This window comes from Chaetomium fimeti (assembly GCF_033439085.1).
Source record: "Chaetomium fimeti strain CBS 168.71 chromosome Unknown B0H64scaffold_7, whole genome shotgun sequence".
Lineage (NCBI taxonomy): Eukaryota > Fungi > Ascomycota > Sordariomycetes > Sordariales > Chaetomiaceae > Chaetomium > Chaetomium fimeti.
In genome coordinates, this window is record NW_026944335.1 from 1,566,308 (window position 1) to 1,586,504 (window position 20,197).

At 54.7% G+C, this 20,197-nt stretch overlaps 6 protein-coding genes across 6 annotated transcripts; 2 read left to right on the top strand and 4 right to left on the bottom strand.

The window, feature by feature from the left end:
* Positions 1 to 530: 530 nt before the first annotated feature.
* On the bottom strand, positions 531 to 4,633 carry B0H64DRAFT_328745 (PAB-dependent poly(A)-specific ribonuclease subunit PAN2; the record flags this gene model as incomplete). The annotated part of the gene is made up of 8 exons (XM_062800848.1): positions 531 to 1,621; positions 1,676 to 2,625; positions 2,684 to 3,097; positions 3,157 to 3,716; positions 3,816 to 3,942; positions 4,004 to 4,179; positions 4,253 to 4,360; positions 4,613 to 4,633. 8 exons carry the CDS (start codon positions 4,631 to 4,633, stop codon positions 531 to 533), a joined length of 3,447 nt encoding a protein of 1,148 aa, XP_062656067.1.
* A 562-nt stretch (positions 4,634 to 5,195) lies between these two features.
* B0H64DRAFT_419793 (mitochondrial carrier domain-containing protein) lies at positions 5,196 to 7,697 on the bottom strand (the record flags this gene model as incomplete). Its single annotated transcript, XM_062805411.1, has 3 exons — positions 5,196 to 5,244; positions 5,312 to 6,239; positions 7,670 to 7,697. 3 exons carry the CDS (start codon positions 7,695 to 7,697, stop codon positions 5,196 to 5,198), a joined length of 1,005 nt encoding a protein of 334 aa, XP_062656068.1.
* Positions 7,698 to 8,683: 986 nt separating this feature from the next.
* Positions 8,684 to 11,801, bottom strand: B0H64DRAFT_328737 (uncharacterized protein; the record flags this gene model as incomplete). The annotated part of the gene is made up of 5 exons (XM_062800845.1): positions 8,684 to 8,850; positions 10,670 to 10,879; positions 10,938 to 10,960; positions 11,040 to 11,613; positions 11,711 to 11,801. 5 exons carry the CDS (start codon positions 11,799 to 11,801, stop codon positions 8,684 to 8,686), a joined length of 1,065 nt encoding a protein of 354 aa, XP_062656069.1.
* Positions 11,802 to 12,201: 400 nt separating this feature from the next.
* B0H64DRAFT_407050 (P-loop containing nucleoside triphosphate hydrolase protein) lies at positions 12,202 to 15,094 on the bottom strand. Its single transcript, XM_062804544.1, has 5 exons — positions 15,026 to 15,094; positions 14,917 to 14,958; positions 14,435 to 14,849; positions 12,640 to 14,378; positions 12,202 to 12,584 (listed from the first exon to the last, which is right to left on the bottom strand). The coding sequence occupies exons 3-5, from the start codon at positions 14,796 to 14,798 to the stop codon at positions 12,534 to 12,536; spliced, it is 2,154 nt and encodes a 717-aa protein (XP_062656070.1). The 5' UTR covers positions 14,799 to 14,849; positions 14,917 to 14,958; positions 15,026 to 15,094; the 3' UTR covers positions 12,202 to 12,533.
* A 233-nt stretch (positions 15,095 to 15,327) lies between these two features.
* Positions 15,328 to 17,728, top strand: B0H64DRAFT_365572 (RanGTP-binding protein-domain-containing protein). The gene is made up of 3 exons (XM_062801879.1): positions 15,328 to 15,707; positions 15,777 to 15,811; positions 15,870 to 17,728. Exons 1-3 carry the CDS (start codon positions 15,528 to 15,530, stop codon positions 17,545 to 17,547), a joined length of 1,893 nt encoding a protein of 630 aa, XP_062656071.1. The 5' UTR covers positions 15,328 to 15,527; the 3' UTR covers positions 17,548 to 17,728.
* A 35-nt stretch (positions 17,729 to 17,763) lies between these two features.
* On the top strand, positions 17,764 to 19,793 carry B0H64DRAFT_231383 (major facilitator superfamily domain-containing protein). The gene is made up of 4 exons (XM_062799723.1): positions 17,764 to 18,193; positions 18,258 to 18,981; positions 19,035 to 19,502; positions 19,588 to 19,793. Exons 1-4 carry the CDS (start codon positions 17,980 to 17,982, stop codon positions 19,745 to 19,747), a joined length of 1,566 nt encoding a protein of 521 aa, XP_062656072.1. The 5' UTR covers positions 17,764 to 17,979; the 3' UTR covers positions 19,748 to 19,793.
* Positions 19,794 to 20,197: the final 404 nt, after the last annotated feature.

The following is a 20,197-nucleotide window of genomic DNA, read 5'->3' on the forward strand; positions in this document are numbered from 1 at the left end:
CCAAGAGTGCTGCCATTGTCGTTGGATATGCCGCTCATTGGGCACCACCGTTGAGAGTTTGAACTCTCCTTCATGGACGTTCGTGCTCAATTAAGTAAAATGACAAGGTTCCCGAGCCGGGCTCGTGCCGGAGCCGGGACACAATTCCTCCTTTGCAATATATTGTTACATTGACGAATCATAGCTGCTTTCCAGGTCTGGTCTCAACCGCGTTGCAAGTTCCAGGACTCATTGGGAAGGAGGGGAATCTGCAAACCGGGATGGGCCCGAAAAGGGAGCGACCGGTGACTGATAGCTCAGAAAAAGGGGCGGGTGTAAGTTCCTAAACGGCCACTCAGTCAGGAAGTTGATCTAGTTCAATGTTGTCATTCATCAAAGTTTTCCACTCGCTAGTTAAGAAAATCGCTCTGCTCTATTCTGCTCTGCTCGCTCCTTTCAAAAGACACGTCATTTCCTTGTCTCACTCCACCTCCTCCCTATACTACCCACCACTCGCAGGGCAACCCCGAATAAGGCTCGCCCCCGAGACTTCACTTCGGCAAAGGCGACCCCTTCCCTGGCGTGAAGACATTCACCACCCCGAACGGTGTGCCTCCGGAACTTATCCCGCGCCCAACCGACTTACGGGCGGGCGTGCACGGGTCAGCCCCGCTGCCACTGCTCCCCTCAATCACCGTGACGGGCGGCGTGTCCGTCCGCTGGATGACCTGATCGTCCTTTCGCGGCGGTTTGAAGTTAGTAGCTCGCCCCGCCTTGTAGATATCCTCGAGCATGGCCTCCAGGATGCCCGCGTCGTCAAACTCGAGGTACTTGCGGTACAGCTTCAGCGCGGTGCGCGCATCCTCGATCGAGTCGTGCGTCTCCAGCTGGATGTCCTCCTTAAGCAGGTACCAGGCTAGGAAGGCGAGCGACAGCTTGCGAAGCCGTGACTTGAGGTAGAAGACCTGAATAGTGTCGATCACCTGCGTGCGGGGCACCTGGATGTTGATGACACGGAAGTCTTGCCGGAGGCCGTGGCCGAGAAATTTGCAGCCCAGGTTGAGAAGCACCCAGAGTTTCTTGTACGCCACCTTGAGAGACACGAGGTTGTGCTTGGTGGTGCGCGGATCGAGATCGCCGGGTGTGATACCCGAGTAGAGCGTCAGGTAGTCCACGACGGGTTCCCGGATAGCGATGTAATCGTCGATGAAGGCGTCTCCTTCGTGCTCACCTTGGCCCCGCACGACAGATACTCTCGCCAGGGCGTGCGACATGGGCCGAATCGTTTCCCTCTCGCCGTCCGAGTTCATTTGGATCTCGGGCTGCTTTAGCGACACAAACTCAGTGTCTAACCCCACGATCGTGTCCGGACCTGGTCGCTCCGCCTCCAGGTCAAGCACCCGGTACGTTTTTTCGTCCGTGTGCGGCGTTAGATCCTTGTATAGAATCGATGTGTCTAACTTGGTTTTCCAGTCCATGTTGGTCTTGTTGTTCGCGGCCTTAACTTGGAACAGCAATACAGCGGGCAGCTTCCATGCCGCGTTGAACGTTAACGCCTCCGCCGTTGAGATAGGCCGTACCGAGAAGTCGTTGAACAGGTGCCACTTGCTCTCCGTTGACGGTGCTGCATCCGCGTGTGCAACTATCGATCGTCAGTACATCAATTTCTCAACCCCACGATAGAAATCCAACTCACCATTGATCACGCTCACTAAGTGGGTCTTCTGAGGCGAGCTGCTCTCAATGTTGACCACCATCCCGATCAACGAGTAGACCGTGATATTGTGCATGCCCCGTTGGAGGTGGAGCTTCAAGTCCTCGCCCTCGAAGCAGAAAAACTGCCCCTGGTCTACTATAATTCCAATCTCCTCTGGTAGCCATCCCGGCGTCGACCAGAGCCTCCGATGTTCCTGGTTAGCGATGGCCGTGTTGATAGCGAGCACTGCCGGCACGCTATGTATCGTCTTGCGCATCTGCAGGTTCTGGTATCGCTGACAGCGACTGCACCACCCCTTAGACGCAGTCTCTCTCTCAACTCCCGTTTTGAACACCTGGGAGAATGTCGTCTTGTGCATTCTACCGCCTCGGGCGGAGCCCTTCGGCGGCGGGTACATCAGATCGTTGACTTGTGCCGTGCCAGGACGCGTAGTCTCGCTTCGGCAATTCATGCATTTGATCGTGACCACGGCTGATGTCGCAAGGACCCTTGATACCAACTCGTCCGGAGTAGGAGGCTGCGGGAGCTTGAAGAGCGTTTGCTCTAGTGTGGTTGAAATCGGGGATATGCTCCGGTAGTCGTGGTTGATTCTGTCAAATAGGAATCTACTCAGCCCCTGTGACATGGTCGACAGTGACGGAACATGTATTTCCTCTTCGAGTAGGCCCAAAGGCGCAGCTTGTGGCGTGGCGCCCAATGCCTTGAACATGTTTGTTGCCTGGCATGTTGAGCCTTCTGCCTTCTGTAGCATGTCGAAAACGAAACCCAACTCGCACAGCAAACACAGGTCAGTCACACACGCGGTGGCGGCATGTTGAAGGGCCATGTTCCGCAAAAGAGGGGTATAATGTATGAGCTGCAAAAGTGAATTCGCATATGAGTTCGGAATGTGGTTCTCTAACCCGGCGTACCGTGTCTTATTGTAGTAGCTTTGGGCAGTGTGTCAGCTCTCGCCATCGCGAAAGAAAATGAAGGGACTTCGCTTACCCGAAATCAAAGTCGTCCACACCGAACTTGCTATATTTGATTTCCAGATTCCGATAGATTGGCGGCGCCTCGGGTTTCAGGCTCTCGAGTTCATTTGGTGACGACTCGGGTACCTGCTCTGTCTTGGGATCGGGTACAGTGGCGCTATAAGACATGGCCGATTCGCGCGCCTTCTCGCTTAAGAACTTCGGCGGCTGCATGGATGGTTTCATGCATGCTCGTGTATCTTCGACCTGGTTGCGCCGCAGACCTCGCGTGTTCCTGCCGTACAAGCCCCACTCGGTCTGCTTGAGGGTACCTAGAAGTGCCGGGTCTAGCTGCACCGGCGGAGCACCAACGTCGGAGATGATGTCGGAAGGCCAGGCGGAGAATAGTTGTTCACGGTAGTAGGGCATCCCTATCGAACTCAAGGGGCTGTCGACGATGTCAGTCGGGGAGGGTAGAGGTAGAATGAGCTCTGGAGTTATGCCTACGTATCTGGAGACCAGTCGAGCATAGGAGCGGGCTCCTCCGCCTTTGGCATTTCGATTGGGAGGGCCATGTCGGTGAAGTGGATTTTGGAGGGTGAACCCCAGAGATGAATGTTGCACTCGGTGTCGGCCATGGCGAGAGCCTCTCCTGAAGGTGCCATCTCGAAGAGGTTGATGAACGACATCACATTTGCGTACCGCACATTGCTCGTGTTAGGGTTCATTATGTCCACCACGTGCATCTGTCCATGCTGAGAGGTTACGATGCTGGTGGTGAGCATTCTCGGGTGTAACCGGACGTGGGCTGCTAAGGGCGGAAACGGCATTGGTTTCATCGATGTCATGTTCTTTAGGTCAAAAACGTTGACGTATGGATCTAGCATGTAGGTCTGAGCGGCCTGCTGCTTAAGGGAGCCTCCGCAGGTAACGATGAAGTCATTCTGAGCGTCCATGTCGTTGATGTACGATGCATGGGCTTGCCAACTTCGAACGGTTTTGAACGAGATGGGGTCGAGGAGGTCGACGCAGCCGGTCCGGGTGGCGGCGCAAATATATTTGCTTTTCTTCATGACGGTATAGTGATGCTCTGTAGCGACCTTTGGTCTGATGTGAGCTGTGGGCCAGACGCTAAAAGGGGGTCACGAGAACAAAACCAAGCATACCTGCTTGACAATCTCCCCCTTGATGACATCGATAACAAACATGGTGTCTTGAAACCCGGCGACGATAATCTCGGAGGCGCCCTTCGAGGTAAAACTCATGCATTGCAGGTCTTTCATTTCGTCATGCCTGCATCTCGGGTCAGCGACTCGAACGTTTCTTCCTCCATGGCACCCGAATGTAATCGTACCGAATATTCCAGAGCGCCGGTCCCCTACGCATCGCCATGTGCACGCTCCGGGTGCCGAGCGCGATGACACCTTTGTCATGAAAAAGGAATTGTCGTATTGGGCCTTCGGACGGGGGGTGGATTTTGAAAGCCGTGTACCGCTGTAGGTCGCGGCCGTAGAACGAGACCACACGGCCCTGGTATGGTCAGAAACATGATGGCGAACAGAACCGTAGGAGGGAATCGCTAGGATTGAGTCTGGGAACATACTCGGTCGTTGCCCGCCCATAGTAGCTCGGCGATGGTGTCGAAAGCTAAGGCGGTGGCCGGCCGGGGGTAGTCATTGGAGCCGGGCGCCGGGAAGGCGATGCGGGTGACCTACTCGGACACATTGGACGGTCAGCTAGGCTGTAACATATATGCCATGTCGAAGCATGGCTTCGGACGGTAAAAGGTGAACGGAGTCGGGGGTTGGCGGGGGGAGGAGAGCTCCGAAATACACCATCGCGGGGTCGTGCGCCGACGCGAGCAAGCAACCCTCCTGACGCGAACGAACACAGCGCACTTGACCCTCGATGCCATTGCCCCGTCTTCCCTACTCTCCCCAAAAAATAAAATCGAAGAACTCACCTCGTCCCAGTCCGCATCCATGGCCAACCCCCAGTCACATTTTCAATAAACAAGGGAAGGGGGGGGATTGTCCAAAACTGTTGGCTTTGATGTGGTCGGGGTCCAAAATCGGCGCGGGATGCTTGCAGTCTCCACAATCGTTTCGGTTTCCGGTCATTGGTACGATACTTCAGCCTTGCAGTTACGGGCCTTCAGGTGCTGTGGGGTTGTTGTGGGCCGTCACACTGCGTTCTCACAGGCCGGGGCAGGTGCCAAGTCCGTGAGCGGAAGAATGATCAACCGAGAGGCGCCCAATCGATTCCTCGGCTTCTTGCTGTGTTGCTTCTGCTCGGAAACAACCTGGAAAAAAGAGGGAAAACAATGCGTAATGAGGAATATCTCTCCCCAAACAACCAGCACTACTCGACTATGTACTGTCTCGCCTCGCAAGGCCCGTGGTATACTAACAGTCAAACCGCCCAAAGGAAATCATACTCGTCAATCAAGTATACCCAAACACCAAAAACAGAAAGAACACTCTCAGTGATGCAACACACAACGACCAACCACCTGACTTCTGGAAAACTCATCAGGGGTCGGTGGCCTATCGAGTAAGGAACCCAAGATAGTCCGCCACAATCAAGGTCACCATCCTACAAACGGAGCGCACTGTCAGCAAAAATCACTCGTGATGAAGGCGAAGGGACCGGGGCCACTCACGCATGCGGCGCGATGCGCACGTAGTATGTTCCAAACCCGCGGTAGAACCTCATGACACCCTCCTGCTTGGCCACCTTGGCGAAGCAATCCGCCATCCCGTTGTACGGAAACTTCCCGTCGGGTCCCTTGGATTGTTTCTGCAGGCGGGTCTTGACAAAGTCGAAGGGCAGCGAGAAGAAGCTGGCGAAGAAGCCGGCGATGGCGCTCGCGCTCAAGGTGACGCCGTTGGCGGACCAGTCGGTGCGGGTCTTGAGCTGGGCCTTGGCCTCGCTGAAGAAGGCGAGCTGCCCAAAGTTGAGCGCCATGGCGCGCACCACCGTCGGCGCCGCCCCCGCCCACAGCGCTCCGACGCCCTCGCTCTTCGCTATGGACCCCAGCGCGTCGATGACGGATTTGTAGTTCTTGCGCTCGGCGAGCGGTTTGAGGCCATCGCTCTGCATGCGGATCAATGCGAGGTCCGCTGGGTTTCCGATCATGGCGGCCAACCCGCCCGCCGTGAGGCCTGCTGTCGCACGCTCAGCGAAACCTATGCTTTGGCCTTTGGCCTTGGCACGGGATGTGAGGCGGATCATGAAGGTGTCGAAAAAGCCGAGGCGTGCTGTGGTGTAGACGGCTTGTCGGAGGAGACCGGCCGAGAGGCCCGTGTACAGGTCGAGGGCCTTCCCGCTGGCAAGGATTTCGCGAGTGACGGAGAGTGGCGTCGGCTTCGGCCCGCCGGCCTTGCCCTCGCCCGCCAGCTGGATGCGGACCTTTACCATGTCCACGGGCTGGATCACCGTAGTGGCGACCATACCGCTGAGCCCGCCATTTATGAAGGGAAGGGCGGCCCGCATGAACGGCGTGTGCAGGAAGTCATTGGCGACGGCGACGCTGTCGTTCTTGACGCTCTTGGCCGTGCCCATCACTTCGTTTCCCCTGGATCGTGCTGCTTCAGCGGCCTGTTTGATCGAGTTGGACATGATGGACGAGTGTGTTGGAGCTGGAAGGCTTCGAGATGATGAGGACGGGAATGCTGACCGCTTAGGTCTTTTCACAAGCCCAACCGCTCAACAGTTTTATACCCCCTGACTGGTGATTCTCAACAAGCCCGGATATCGCACCCTACAAGTCGCGATTACACTGTTAGCCCGCTGTTCGCTATTAACATCGGGCTTCGGAGGTGGGTTCTATCCACCAGCTAAGACCAATGAAACCGGAACCTCTCCAGCTCTCAGTCCGGGAAGCTCAACCGACACGGATGCCGTCAGAGATCCCGGTGAGAACAAGCATGTCAAGGACCATGCTTCGCTGGCGTTCGCCAAGCTGATCTTCCGGCACCCATCGGCAAGCGGAACGGGTGAGCAACACGGACGACTGGAGCCGGTAACTCGAGCTCGGTCTGGGGGACCGGCTTGGGAAAAAAAACATCGGGAAATGCAGGAAGCCCGGCTGAACGCGGCGCGGTGCGAGCTCGTGTTTTGGCGCCGCTGGATTCTAGAAAGCCGCTTCGGCACTCGGGCGTCCGCATGTGGGGCCCCGGTTCTCTCGCTGGGAATGCGGGAATGGGGAACGGGAGACATCCAAACCAAATTCTGGAATCCCATCCCTTCAAATTGGGATCAATTTAGAAATGGAGCACAGGAAACCTACCCTTGTAGAAGCCCAATTGCGAAGCACCCGGTTGTTTCGCCTCAAAATGCGTATGTGCACGAGAATGCTTTTCGTGGTTGAGCGCCCCCGGCTGCAATAGGTAGCTCGGGCCTGTGGCACTCAGCTGTCGGGTGTTTGCGGGGTCGCGTGCCCAAATCGGTCGTCGGCCAGACTGGTGGCAGTAGACAACGATGGTAGGGAATATAGGGTTCTTTGCAGTCAATTCTATTGTTTTCTTGCGAGATGCAATAGTGCAAGAAAGTAGGAGCTCAATTCTGTCCAAGATGCAGGAGAGGAGTGTGTTGGGAGGAAAGAAAGGGATTCAACAAAGGATGGAGGGTTGAGCAAGTGCAGGTGCAAGTCGTCACAGACGTCAAGCGAGTCCCTGCTTGGATATTTATGGCAAGTGACCTGACCTACCACCACCTCCATTGCCTCCTTCCCGGGCAATTACAGCAGGTTCGTCTCATGTGCAATGTGAGGGTGTGAGGGGTCGTACTCCTCACAACCAAGGTACTCTGCCAGTACCTACTGCACATGCTACATACATGCTCTCTGGTAGCTCTTTGCCGTTCCAACCAGGCGTGTCCATCCTCGCAACCCGAGCCACTACAGCGGAGGGATACGCGGGGTGCAGCGTTTTTGCGAAAGGATGCAATTTACTTCCCGTCGGTTTTGCCCTTTTGGCGCGCCACACACGAGCCCGTTCCATGATGTCCTTCGATGTACCTTCTCTCCCGCGCCGCACCACTGGCATGTTCCTCGACGGCTGGATGAATGCACACGCAGACACGTCGAGAGCGGGGTTATTGATATTACTCGGTAGGTTATTATGAGTCGAGGACTGAAGCCGATCCGTCCTGGCATACTTGTTGATGTCCGTCAACTTTCCACATGGCCTTGCATCTTCACATCCGACATGAGTCTATCTCGGTTTGCTTCTAGTCCGTTTTAAGTCATTCTTCATCAAAGAAACACACGAAACCGGACGCGTCAACCCCAACACGATCATCTCTGGGGCGGGATGGCCAGCGAGTGGGTAGGACAGCGTCGAACGTGAGGGGAACTTGGAGGGTAGCTAATGGAGGGGAGAGGAAGGGAGCTTCAGTTCCTGTTCTTGCCGACCTACCCCTCTCCTCATGATATTCGACCACCCAGAGTTGCCGGATCGCGACAATCCACCAAATCTGAGTTGGGGAGTTCCTGCATGGCCGCACACACAGAGCAACCCCCCTCTTGTTTGTTGGACCGCGTTGCCGCCTGGAATTCCCGTTAGAATTGGGATGTTGTTGTTCTACCCCGCCATCACCCGTGTTGATCTGATCTCATTGCACAGTGCAACCGATCATCCTTATCGCTCTTTCTGCACGAAGGGTCTGTATCGGAGGGTGGTTGTTGTTGCAAGAACATCTGATACCAGACTCCCGGGTTCCATCTCGAACTGCCCTTCTCGCGATGGTCTCGACTTACACGCCGTTCGGGCAGAGTGGGTCTGACTCCATTCCCATGCTCCGATGCCACTGAACACACACTGCCGACCCCGGGCAGCTGCACCATTGCGGGGTCGATGCTTCGCTGTTTCACTTTATCGATAAAGCTGGCGCCCCGTCCGCATCGGCTTCTTCGCAGCATCTCGACGGTCACAGCGAATTATTTACAAGACTTCCGAATCCCACAGGATCGTCTTGTGGGAGTGAATTCAATCCTCAACACAAAAGACCAAGTTTCGGCGGGGAATGAGGGTCAACAAGGCATAAGTGACGTCATGTGATCGCACAAGCGACAATCGCGATGGGGCCTTGCCTGCCCCACATCGCCCAAGTCGGCAGGGGAGCAACAGGGGACAACGCCAAGACGTAACAACCTCACCACTTCCTGGAACGACGGCGAGTCGACACAGCGCCAGTCGACTTGAACATCAATCAAGGAATCAAGGACCAGATTGCGTAAGATATATGTGCTCTGCTGCGTAGAACGACAACGACAACGACAACGACAACGACAACGACAACGACAACGACAACGACAACGACAACGACAACGACAACGACAACGACAACGACAACGACAACGACAACGACAACGACAACGACAACGACAACGACAACGACAACGACAACGACAACGACAACGACAACGACAACGACAACGACAACGACAACGACAACGACAACGACAACGACAACGACAACGACAACGATAACGATAATAACAACAACAACGACAACGACAACGACAATGACAACGACAACGATAACGATAATAATAACAACAACGATAACGACAACGACAACGACAACGACAACGACAACGACAACGACAACGACAACGACAACGACAACGACAACGACAACGACAACGACAACGACAACGACAACGACAACAACGACAACGACAACGACAACGATAACGACAACGACAACGACAACGATAACGACAACGACAACGACAACGACAACGACAACGACAACGACAACGACAACGACAACGACAACGACAACGACAACGACAACGACAACGACAACGACAACGACAACGACAACGACAACGACAACGACAACGACAACGACAACGACAACGACAACGACAACGACAACGATAACGACAACGACAACGACAACGACAACGACAACGACAACGACAACGACAACGACAACGACAACGACAACGACAACGACAACGACAACGACAACGACAACGACAACGACAACGACAACGATAACGACAACGACAACGACAACGACAACGACAACGACAACGACAACGACAACGACAACGACAACGACAACGACAACGACAACGACAACGACAACGACAACGACAACGACAACGACAACGACAACGACAACGATAACGACAACGATAACGACAACGACAACGACAACGACAACGATAACAACAACGATAACGATAACAACAACGACAACGATAACGATAACGATAACAACAATAACAACAACAATAACAACAACAACAATAACAATAATAACAATAACAACAATAATAACAACAACAACGACAACGATAACGACAACGACAACAACAACGACAATAATAACGATAACGATAACGATAACGATAACGATAACAACAACGACAACAACAACAACAACGACAACGACAACAACAACGATAACAACAACAACAACGAAAAACAACAACGATAACAACAACAACAACGATAACGACAACGACAACGACAACGACAACAACAACGACAACGACAACGATAACGACAACGATAACGACAACGACAACAACAACGAAAAACGACAACAATCACCATCGAGTGCGAGAAACTTGATGCCCACAACTCAAAAAAGTAGTAAGGGATGACGATTAAATATATAGGGCCGTTCGAAGCACTCGTTCATCCCGCCAAATCGAGTTGTAGTATGTAGGCAGTACCTAATCTTCGAAGCCGACTAAGCAGACACTATAGCCAGGTAATCTAATACACCCTTCAGTATATAAACATTGTAATATCCGGGTATTGTATATTCGACTCTTTAGCGTTTATCGCGGTTGGGTCCCTAGCCTTAAGTGAACCATGAAGCATACACCGTAGTAAAAGGGCAGATCTAATATCCACGGCTAACATCTAGGTATGTATATACTTTGCTACAGGGAAGTCATCGACCCAGGCAAGTCTCCATCACCATATACAACAACACCCCAAACCCCACCACGCCATATCCCATGTTCAGTACCCCGTGCTTGGGAACGTACCCAGCCGCCCACCATCGACCACAATGGTGTTGCCGTTCAGGTATGCGCCTGCCCTCGACGCAAGGTACAAAATCTGGCCAGCCATGTCGGTTTCGTCGCCCATGCGGCCAAGAGGAACCATGGTCTTGTCTAGAGGAATCGTGGTATTCTCGCCTGTCATGGAGCCCCCGGCCGCCTGGACAATGGGAGCCGCCATCTCGCTCGGGAACACTGAGCCTCGTTAGTTACGTTGCGAGCACAAATTGTCCATATCAAGTGAGATACTCACGGCCAGGACAAATGCAGTTCGCCCTTGATTTTCCCAGCTTCATTAGCAACAATTCCTCACTAGATGAAGCGGATAAAGGAAGAAAGTAATAAAAAGACTCACCGAATCCCCCAAGTCGGCAACACCACGCTCAGCATCTTGGCGATGTGCGTCGCGGCCGCCTTGCTCGGTCCATACGCCCAGCCGCCCGGCGCGCTCTTGTTAAACGCAGCAATACTGCTGGTAACCACCACCTGGCTGCTAACCCCCGCGCCCTTGCCACCCCAGCCCTCCCTCTTATTCCCCTCATCCAGCAACTTCAAAAACGCCATCGCCGTAAACCACACGCTCGTACTATTCACCTCAAACGTCGCATTGAAATCCTCGCAGCGCACGGCCATCTGCTCGTCCCGCCACTCCTCCAGACCCGTCACGCCAGGAACAGGCGGCCTCACTTGAGGCCCACCCACCCCGGCGTTGCAGACCAGCAGGTGCAGGTGGCCGACGTCGGTCTCGACCACCGACACGACGCTCTCCAGGCTGACGCGCGACGTCACGTCGCAGTACAGCGGCACGATCACCGACGGCCGGTTGATCGAGCTCGCCGCCGCCTGCAGCACGTCCACGCGCCGCCCGACAATGTACACGCGCGAGGCGCCGGCCGCGGCCAGGGCGCGCGCCATCATGAGGCCGATTCCTGGGGGTTGGTTAGTTGAGGGTTGGTCTTTTTTTCTTGTTTTCTCTTTCCTTTTGTTTCGTGTGATAGATGGGTGGGGTAGAAGGGGGTTGCTCACCTGTGCCACCACCGGTGACGAGGGCGACAAGGCCCTTGACGGAAAAGAGATCCTCCACATTTTTGACGGGAGCGGGGGCTGAAGCTTCCATGTTGGGTTTTGGTGTAAAGCAAGGCCTGGGTTGTGAGCTGTCTGAGAAAATCTCGTGAGAATGACAAAAAGGACGTTGGAAACCAATGTGGGTGGTGGTTTGGTCTGGGAAAGTACAGTCAGCGCGGGGTTCTTTGAGTCATTATGTCTTCCCAAGAACACGGTTCCATCATAGTAGTTGCCTGGGGAAATATGAGTAGCACATGATCACATTAATGCATTGAACTTACGTTGGTCTGCGAAGGTAGAATGCCAGGTCGATATTAACGACCCGGGCACAAGCTGAGTGTCGTTGTCACGATCGAGGTTAAGCTTCCATCGATTGCCCCGCCTTGGCCCCGCTTGACGTTTGTTCCGGAATGGCCCCTGGTTGGAGCCCGGTGCTGGTAGACGTTCTACTTGCAAAGTAGATAATTCTATAACGGTCTGTTCCGGAAGGAACTTCCCTGATTTGAAGAGCCTGCGGGGTTATGGAGACCACGGAATGTACCCTTTCACAAAACTTCACAGGGAAGGCACAAAGTGATTCCGTCTTTCTACCCAGTGTCGGGTGCTGGGGCGGATTGCATCCATTCCTCTGAAGTTGACACCAACAACTTCCCGGAAGCACTACGCAAAACCATTCGAACGGGAAATAGAAAAGTAAAACATTGTGTGGAAATCAACACCTGGTAAATCTATCAACCAACTTCAGATTTCTTCATGCTAAATGCTATTCCAACCTAAACATCCTTTAAGCATCGGTGATGAGCTTAGTGATCTTGCCAATAGCAATAGTTTGACCCTACACAAAACGTCAGCTGTGCTTGTGCTAGACATACTCGAAAGTGCGAACTTACCTGGTCACGCAGGGTGAAACGACCCATCTGGGGGTAGTCCTCGAACCTCTCCACGCACACAGACCCGGCACCGCCCGTCACCTGGAGAACGGCAATGATGCTGTCGCCCCTCTTGGCGTGCGATGGAGGGACCTTGCTCTTCCTGTTGGTGCCCTTCTGGAGCTTGTGGAGCAGCGAAGCAAATGTGACCTCCTCGATGGCGGCGTGTACGTGCAGCACACAGTTAAAGCCGGCACTGAGAATGCTCTTCAGGTCCAGGATCCGGATCTGCGCCTCGAACTTGGACACGTTGTTGACCAGACGCTTAGGCGAGCAAAGGACGAAACCAGGGGTGATCTCTTCTTCCTCAATGCCACGGAGACGAAGGCGCACCTGGTCACCACATTGAGCAATGGCCACTTCATCTTCAGTCTCGCCATAAGCAGCAGCAATGTCGACTGTCTGCTTGTTGGGCATCATGATCACGCTCATGCCCTTCTTGACCACACCCGCCTCAATCTTGCCTTCGATCATGGTGCCCATATCGCGGTACTTGCTGGCAACTGCCATCATGAACGGCGCGTTGACCTTGCGCTCCAGGGCCTGCATACCATCGAGGTACTCGAGAAGCGATGGGCCGTCATACCACGGGCACTTGTCCTTGGGCACACGGTCCTTGATGCCTATGGTCTGCTGCGCCGCAATGGGCATGAAGAAGACGTCCGTCTTGACGTTGTATCCCGTGCCCTTCAAGAATTGCTGCAGCTTGCTTGTGCACTCCGTGTAACGCTCGTGGGACCAGTTGACCGTCGGGTCGTCCATCTTGTTGATGACCACCACCAGCTTGTTCACTCCCTGAGTCTTGGCCAGCATAGCATGCTCACGGGTTTGGCCGCCCTTCTCGAATCCCGTCTCGTACTCGCCCTTCCGCGCACTGATGACGAGGATACCGACATCGGCCTGCGAGGCACCGCCGATCATGTGAGGCACGTAGGTCTTGTGGCCAGGTGCGTCGAGAATGCTGTACTTCCGCTTCTCCGTCTCGAAGAAGCCACGGCCAACCTCGACCGTCTTGCCCTTGGCGCGCTCCTCGTTGGTTGAATCCAGAGCCCACGAGAGATACCACGTCTCACGCCCCATGTCCTTGGCCTCCCTCTTGTACTTGTCCAGCGTCCGCTGGTCCACCATGCCCGTGGCGTACAGGATGGAACCGCCAAGTGTACTCTTGCCGGCGTCGACGTGGCCAATAAAGATGATGTTGACATGCTCCTTGCCGTAAATCTCCTTGAGTGTATCCTCGTCCACGTCGGCGGTTTGCTCCTTCTCGACGGCGTCAGCGTCACGGGCGGCCTTAGCGCCCGCCCCACGAGATGGGCTGGATCGCCCCGAAGATGGCGTGGGTGAAGTCTTGCCGCTGGCCGCCTTGGAATCCGCCTTGTCGATCGCCTTAGCCGCCGTGACTTTGGCAGCAGCCTCGACCGTGCCCTCCTTCTTGGCCCCCTCCTTCTTGGTCTCGTCCTTCTTAGGCTCCTCCTTAGCAGGGGCGACCGCGCCGATGGATAGGACCTTAGCCTTAGGCTTCGGTGCATCGCCGCCAATGCTTAGAACCTTCGCGCCACCTTCTTTCGCAAGGGTCGGCTTTGGCGCACCCCCTGCGGCAGGCGTATCGGTCGGCCGCTTCACAATGGTGGGCGTCGGCTTCGGAGCTTGCTGTTGCGGTTGGCTTTGCTGGGGCTGCTGCTGGTAGCCCTGCCACTGACCTATCGCTATCATGAGCCTTCGCATCGAGGGTTGGGGGTGGGTTATGCAGTCCTACCGTATTGCTGTTGCTGCTGGTTGTATCCAGGCTGCTGGCCCTGTCCGTAGACGCCGCCGTAGCCCTGTTGCTGCTGTTGTTGACCATATTGGCCGAAACCTTGCTGGCCGCCGTATTGCGGGTAGTACCCTTGGCCGCCGTAGTACGGTTGCTGATACTGCCCATAACCCCCACCCCCGCCAAATCCTTGGCCTTGGCCCGGTTGAAAGGTTTGAGCCGTGGGCTGGAAAGAAGCGGCACCGGCACGGAAGCCTCCCTGACCCTGCTGAGCGCCAATGTTCATTTGCTGCTGGGCCTGGCGGGCCAGGTTCTCATCCTGAGCAGCCGGATCGTCCTCCCATGAGTCCTGGACGTTGTTGGACATCTTGTCGGAGAAATGTATTTAAGTTGTTCTGGCGAGTCGTCGTTTGGGTGTCTGGAATTGCGAGATAAGTGTTAGTCGAGGGGCCAAGCTGCGACAAACGGGATACAAGTAGACGAACTCGCTGGAGATGTCCAAGGTCGCGAGCGACGGAGTGGGGTGACTGTTTTGCAAAGAAAAAAATCAGCTTTGATCGCTATGTGCTTACAACACAAGGATAATGCCCTTACCAGTTGATAGACAGCTCCGTGACTCGATGGCACCTCTTGCAGCGACTTTCAGCGACCGCAGAATGGGAAATGGGAAGATTTATTGCCCCACCATGAATGGTGGCGGGGAAAGAGGGTTTTGGTGGCACGGTGGCACGGTGGGGAGACAAGTGACACACGGTCTGCCCCCGCCTGATCCTTGTTCGCCTCAGCGGCCAAGACAGGCCAGCTGGAACCGTTCCAAACAGCCCTATGCACAGTGCGCAGTTCCACAGCAACCAGCACATTCACCACCAGGGTGCTGTGGGTGCCTAATAATCGAGCCTATCTGAGACAAGACAGAGGGCCTAAACAGGGAGGCTTTCATCAGGTCGGGTGTCCACGAACATCGATTGGAAGGCATCGGAACAACCCAATGGGTCTCCCCATGCTAACCAAGTCACCGCCTTCAGACTCCATGTTGTTTTCACCCATCGAATATTTGCATGCTACCCAAACACCAGAATGGACGTGCTGAGTGAACATGGATGCACTCTTGCAGACCCTTGGAGTTCAGACTTTCAACTTCGCCGTCAGATCCGGGATCGCCCTCACATCCCGTTACGCGGTACAGCAATGTTCGAGACTGTTGAAATCAATCAATGATAAGGCCGTCCGCTCTGAGTTTAAGACGCTACAGAAACTCCTCGACAACAAAATCAAGGTCCGTCTTCCGGCCCGCCCTTCCATATCTTCCTTCCTATTCAATGTCGGCTAAACCAGATCCCAACAGATCCTCTCTCCCGCTCTCGATTTGATCGAGTTCAAGTACGGCAACCCAAAATGAGTCAGTCAATAATAGGCAGCAATACTGACACATCCGCAGATCTAGTCGAGGGAATGTGTTCCTAGAATCGGCAGTGCCCCTCGCGAAATCCCTCCACCGGGAAATCGTCCGTCTTGGAAAACGGCTGGACAATGCAGCCACCACAACGGAGGAAGAAGCTCATGATGCATATACCAGGGGCCATGGCGGCCGCGTATCGGAAGAACAGCATGCCGAGCTGTTGCTCATCATCAAGGACATTAAGGACCTTCTCGCGCGAATCGACCGGGACATCCCGCTTCTTCAGTTCGCCATCACGGTCTCGGGCGAGAAGATGTCCACGGCCATGACACCCGGAATCTCGCCCTCTAGGATGATGCAGGCTAGTGCCCTGCTCTCCTTTGCAGATGCCCACTTCGTCGCGGATCCCAATCGGCCCATGCAGGTTGGGCCTTCCTTTACACTCTCCCTCTACATGCTGTTCCTTGGTCACTCTCAGGTTGAGCCAGGTTGTGACGCTGAAAATGACTCACGGTTGAATTTGCCTGGTTCAGAGGATCATGCTCCTCGAGAGGTTCCTTACGGAATTGGGGAAGGTGAGCGGAAACCCATATGGCAGGAGGTTATGCATAAAGCTCGAGTGCGGCTTTGCCGGACCCCTACAACCTGGGTTTTTGATCCTGCTCAGGGGTACCGGCCAGACGATCTCCATGCTGTTTCGCGAAAGACAACCATCCCGCTGCGTAGGGCTTCCGATGGGTATTCGTACCACTTGGAGGTCATTGAGGACTTGGACGATGGGAGACTCCACGAAGGAGATGGCTCGAGGGCTCCGCCCTACGATGACCTGCCGATGGCGGGCATCCGGGAGTCCATTCCGATACATCAGATTTCCAAGATCTTCTACACAGATACTGGAAGGATTCTCAACATCGGAAACAGCGATGAAGGGGACAATAACCCGATCCTCCTTCTGAAGAGGGACGTTAACGCCAAGTGCCCGATCAGAATGCGGCAAGAGTGGTTCGACGAACCGGACCCGAAGGAACAGGATGAGTCACATTCTGATTCTGCAGATGAATCATCCGAGTCTGATGACCAGGACGACGTAGACCGACAGCTATGGGAGGAAACTGAACATTCCGCCAAGTCACCAGCGAGCCAGGACGCCCCTCGAACAACATCCTTGCCTCCACACCTGGACCCCGAATGGCTGGCGCTGGAGGTCTATATGGACAACGATGACGACGAAGAAGATGATGAAGACGAGAGCTTAGGGGAGGATGTGGGGAATGACGGCGGAAATCCAAACCAAATATTCCCTGGCAACGCTCAGACGTCCCACGACGGGCTCTCGGGGGACTCCAAGCTCACTGCTCAACTCCAGCGCATGTCGATCCGGCCCGACTCACCTCCCCAGGACCTCCGCAGCCGGGCCCCAGCCGACCTCGACAAATCTCGGGAGAACATAGCGGACACCTACGTGATGAGATCCCCCTTCGGGTCCATTATATCATCACTCTCGCTGCTGGAGATGTTGGTCCGGCTCACCAGCCTACAGGAATTCCAGCAGACATCCCACTTGGCGATCCCAGACCACATTCTCATCTTCTTTTTGGAGGAGACCTCGACAACAGGGTTACACGGCGAGGCGCACTGGCAGATGAGGAGTGAGGCGAAACGTCGCATGGGTTTTGACCCTTACACTGATACTCTTCCGAGGGAGGCCGAGGAGTAGAGCAGATAAAAAGGCTTTGAGAACGAAATGTAACAACCCAAGTTTACATATCAGGGAGGTATTAGTAGTTATCTCAATCTTCCTGTTCCCCTTGGCATACACGGTTATCACGGTTATCGTCGGCAACAAAAAACTCGGGCATCAACTGTTTTTTTTTGTTCTTTCAATATGCTTCACTTAGTAAAACGGCGTAATTGTTGAAGGGTCAGGTCTCTGAAACCGAGGGTACGTTGAATAAAAAGTAGGTTTTAAACGGCTGACATCCCAAGATTCTCAACCCCCACGCCCCCATCCCGGGCGGGATGGTCATTAGTGTATGCGATACCGGAGCATCGCAAACAAAATATTTTCAGCCCAGCGACGAGGCGTAGTCTACGGCGACACCTGGAACACAAAGCTACCGGCTTTGTGTCTGCTTGTTTGATTGGCGTTATGGCGACCGAGAAGAGCAACCCGACCATGAATCAGGACCTCGAAGCGGCGGCGCCCGCACCAAGCGATCATGAGAATCATGAAAGGAATGTAACCGCCAAGGATGAAGCCATCGCCATGGTCGGTGAGCAGCAACATACCGTTGACCCTGCTGTGGTTGCGCGAGCAGTCCGCAAGATAGACTGGTTCCTAATTCCCGCCATGATCTTTGGCTGTAAGCCCAGCTCCCCCTTTTCCCACCCCACTATTACGAACCCCTCGGCTGACCCCCTTCCCAGACGGCATCGTCTACTACGACAAGGCCATCCTCGGCTCCGCCGTCCTCTTCGGCATGACAGCCGACCTCGAGCTCACCATCACGGACCCCTCCACGACCCCGCCCACCGTCGACACCTCACGCCTCTCGTGGGCCACCTCGCTCTTCTACTTCGGCATGCTGGCCGGCCTGTACCCCATGTCCTTCGCGCTGCAGCGCTTCGACATCGGCCGCGTCCTCGGCGCCATCGTCCTGCTCTGGGGCGCCATCTGCATGCTCACCGCCGCCGTGACCTCGTACCGCGGCCTCTACGCCCAGCGCTTCTTCCTCGGCTTCGTCGAGAGCATCGTCCCCACGGGCTTCATGTGCATCATCGCCGGCTACTACACCCAGAAGGAGCAGAGCCTGCGCCAGAGCTGGTGGTTCAGCAGCACCGGCCTGTTTACCATCCTCGGCGGCGCGCTCAACTACGGGTTCGCGCAGATCGAGGGCGGCGGGCTGAGGAGCTGGCAGTATATTTATCTGCTGGCGGGGGCGTTGACGGTGCTGTTTGGCCTGTTTTGCTTTGCCATGCCGAACTCGCCCGTCACGGCCTGGTTCTTGACAGAGGAGGAACGGTTTGCGGCTGTGGAGAGGCTGCGGTATAGCCAGACGGGGGTGCGGTGTACAAGCATCAAGATGGGGCAAGTGAAAGAGTCGTTCTTGGATGTCAAGACGTATTTGATCTTTGTCATGATGGCGTCGGCGTAAGTTTACGTGCCTAGCCCCTGATGGCTTGATTCTAACGTGGGGTCGCTAGGTATACTATGAACGGTGCGGTCAGTGGATTCGGCCCGCTCATCGTGTCGACCTTTGGCTGGAATACGCTGCATTCGATCGTGTTCCAATTTCCGCTTGGGGCACTCTGCTTCATCGTTATCCTCGTCACGGGGTATTTGGGTTCCAAAATCCCCAACATCCGCCTCATCATGCTCATTTTGACATGCCTGCCCGTCATCGCGGGCTGCGCCATCATCTGGAAGAGCGAGTGGTCGTACCGGGCTGCGGCGCCGGTAGTCGGCTACTCTATCACCGGCTTTTTTGGCGGGACGGTTAGTCTCATCATCACGGTTGGGATGTCCAACGTGGCGGGCCACACTAAGAAGAGCTTTATGGCGGCCACCATCTTCGCTGCGTACTGCGTGGGGAATATTGTTGGGCCACAGCTCGTTAAGTCACAGACAAGGCCGCAGCATTACCCGGAGCTGTGGTTGGGGTTGATCATCTGGTATGAATTTACCATTCTCCCTTTCCCGTTTTCCTATACCTCATCTTCGCCCCCTATTCTCCTTCCCTGCTAACATTGACGGTAGCTACATAATATGCATTGCCGCATCGGCTACTCTTTACATCGTATTAACGGCAGCAAACAAGAAGAAGTCTGCCGTCCCCGAGGACGAGGCGGAGCGGGCGAAACTGGCGTTCCAGGATTTGACGGACATGGAGAACCCCTATTTTAGATACGTCCTATGAGCGTTACCACAGACATCTGTGTCACGGTTGTATAACACAAATGGATGTCAAGGGCGCAAACTGTAGGCAGGAACAAGAATTAATTGTTGTCACTAATTCGACATTAATACCAGCGGGGATAGAGGCGTCACTGGAGCCGAAAACGCAATCCACCAGCATTGGTTAGCTCTTCTCTTCAGACGCCTTAGACAACACCTCGCACCTAGTTGAACCACCCGCTTCATCTTTCTCCTCGAGTTTGACTCGAATACAAACCTCCTTGACATGAAATTAAGTGTCTGGTGTGTAAACTCATGCGAGGAACCAGGTATGCAATAGAGTCTAGGTATATTCATATGTTGGATGAGCGTGCCATAGTTCGTTTCTTCCGTAAGTTGCTCGCGCCGTATCTCATCGAGACAGAGCCCGAGTTCCAGGTTGTTGTTGTGTCTTTGAGGCCCGCGTTTGTCG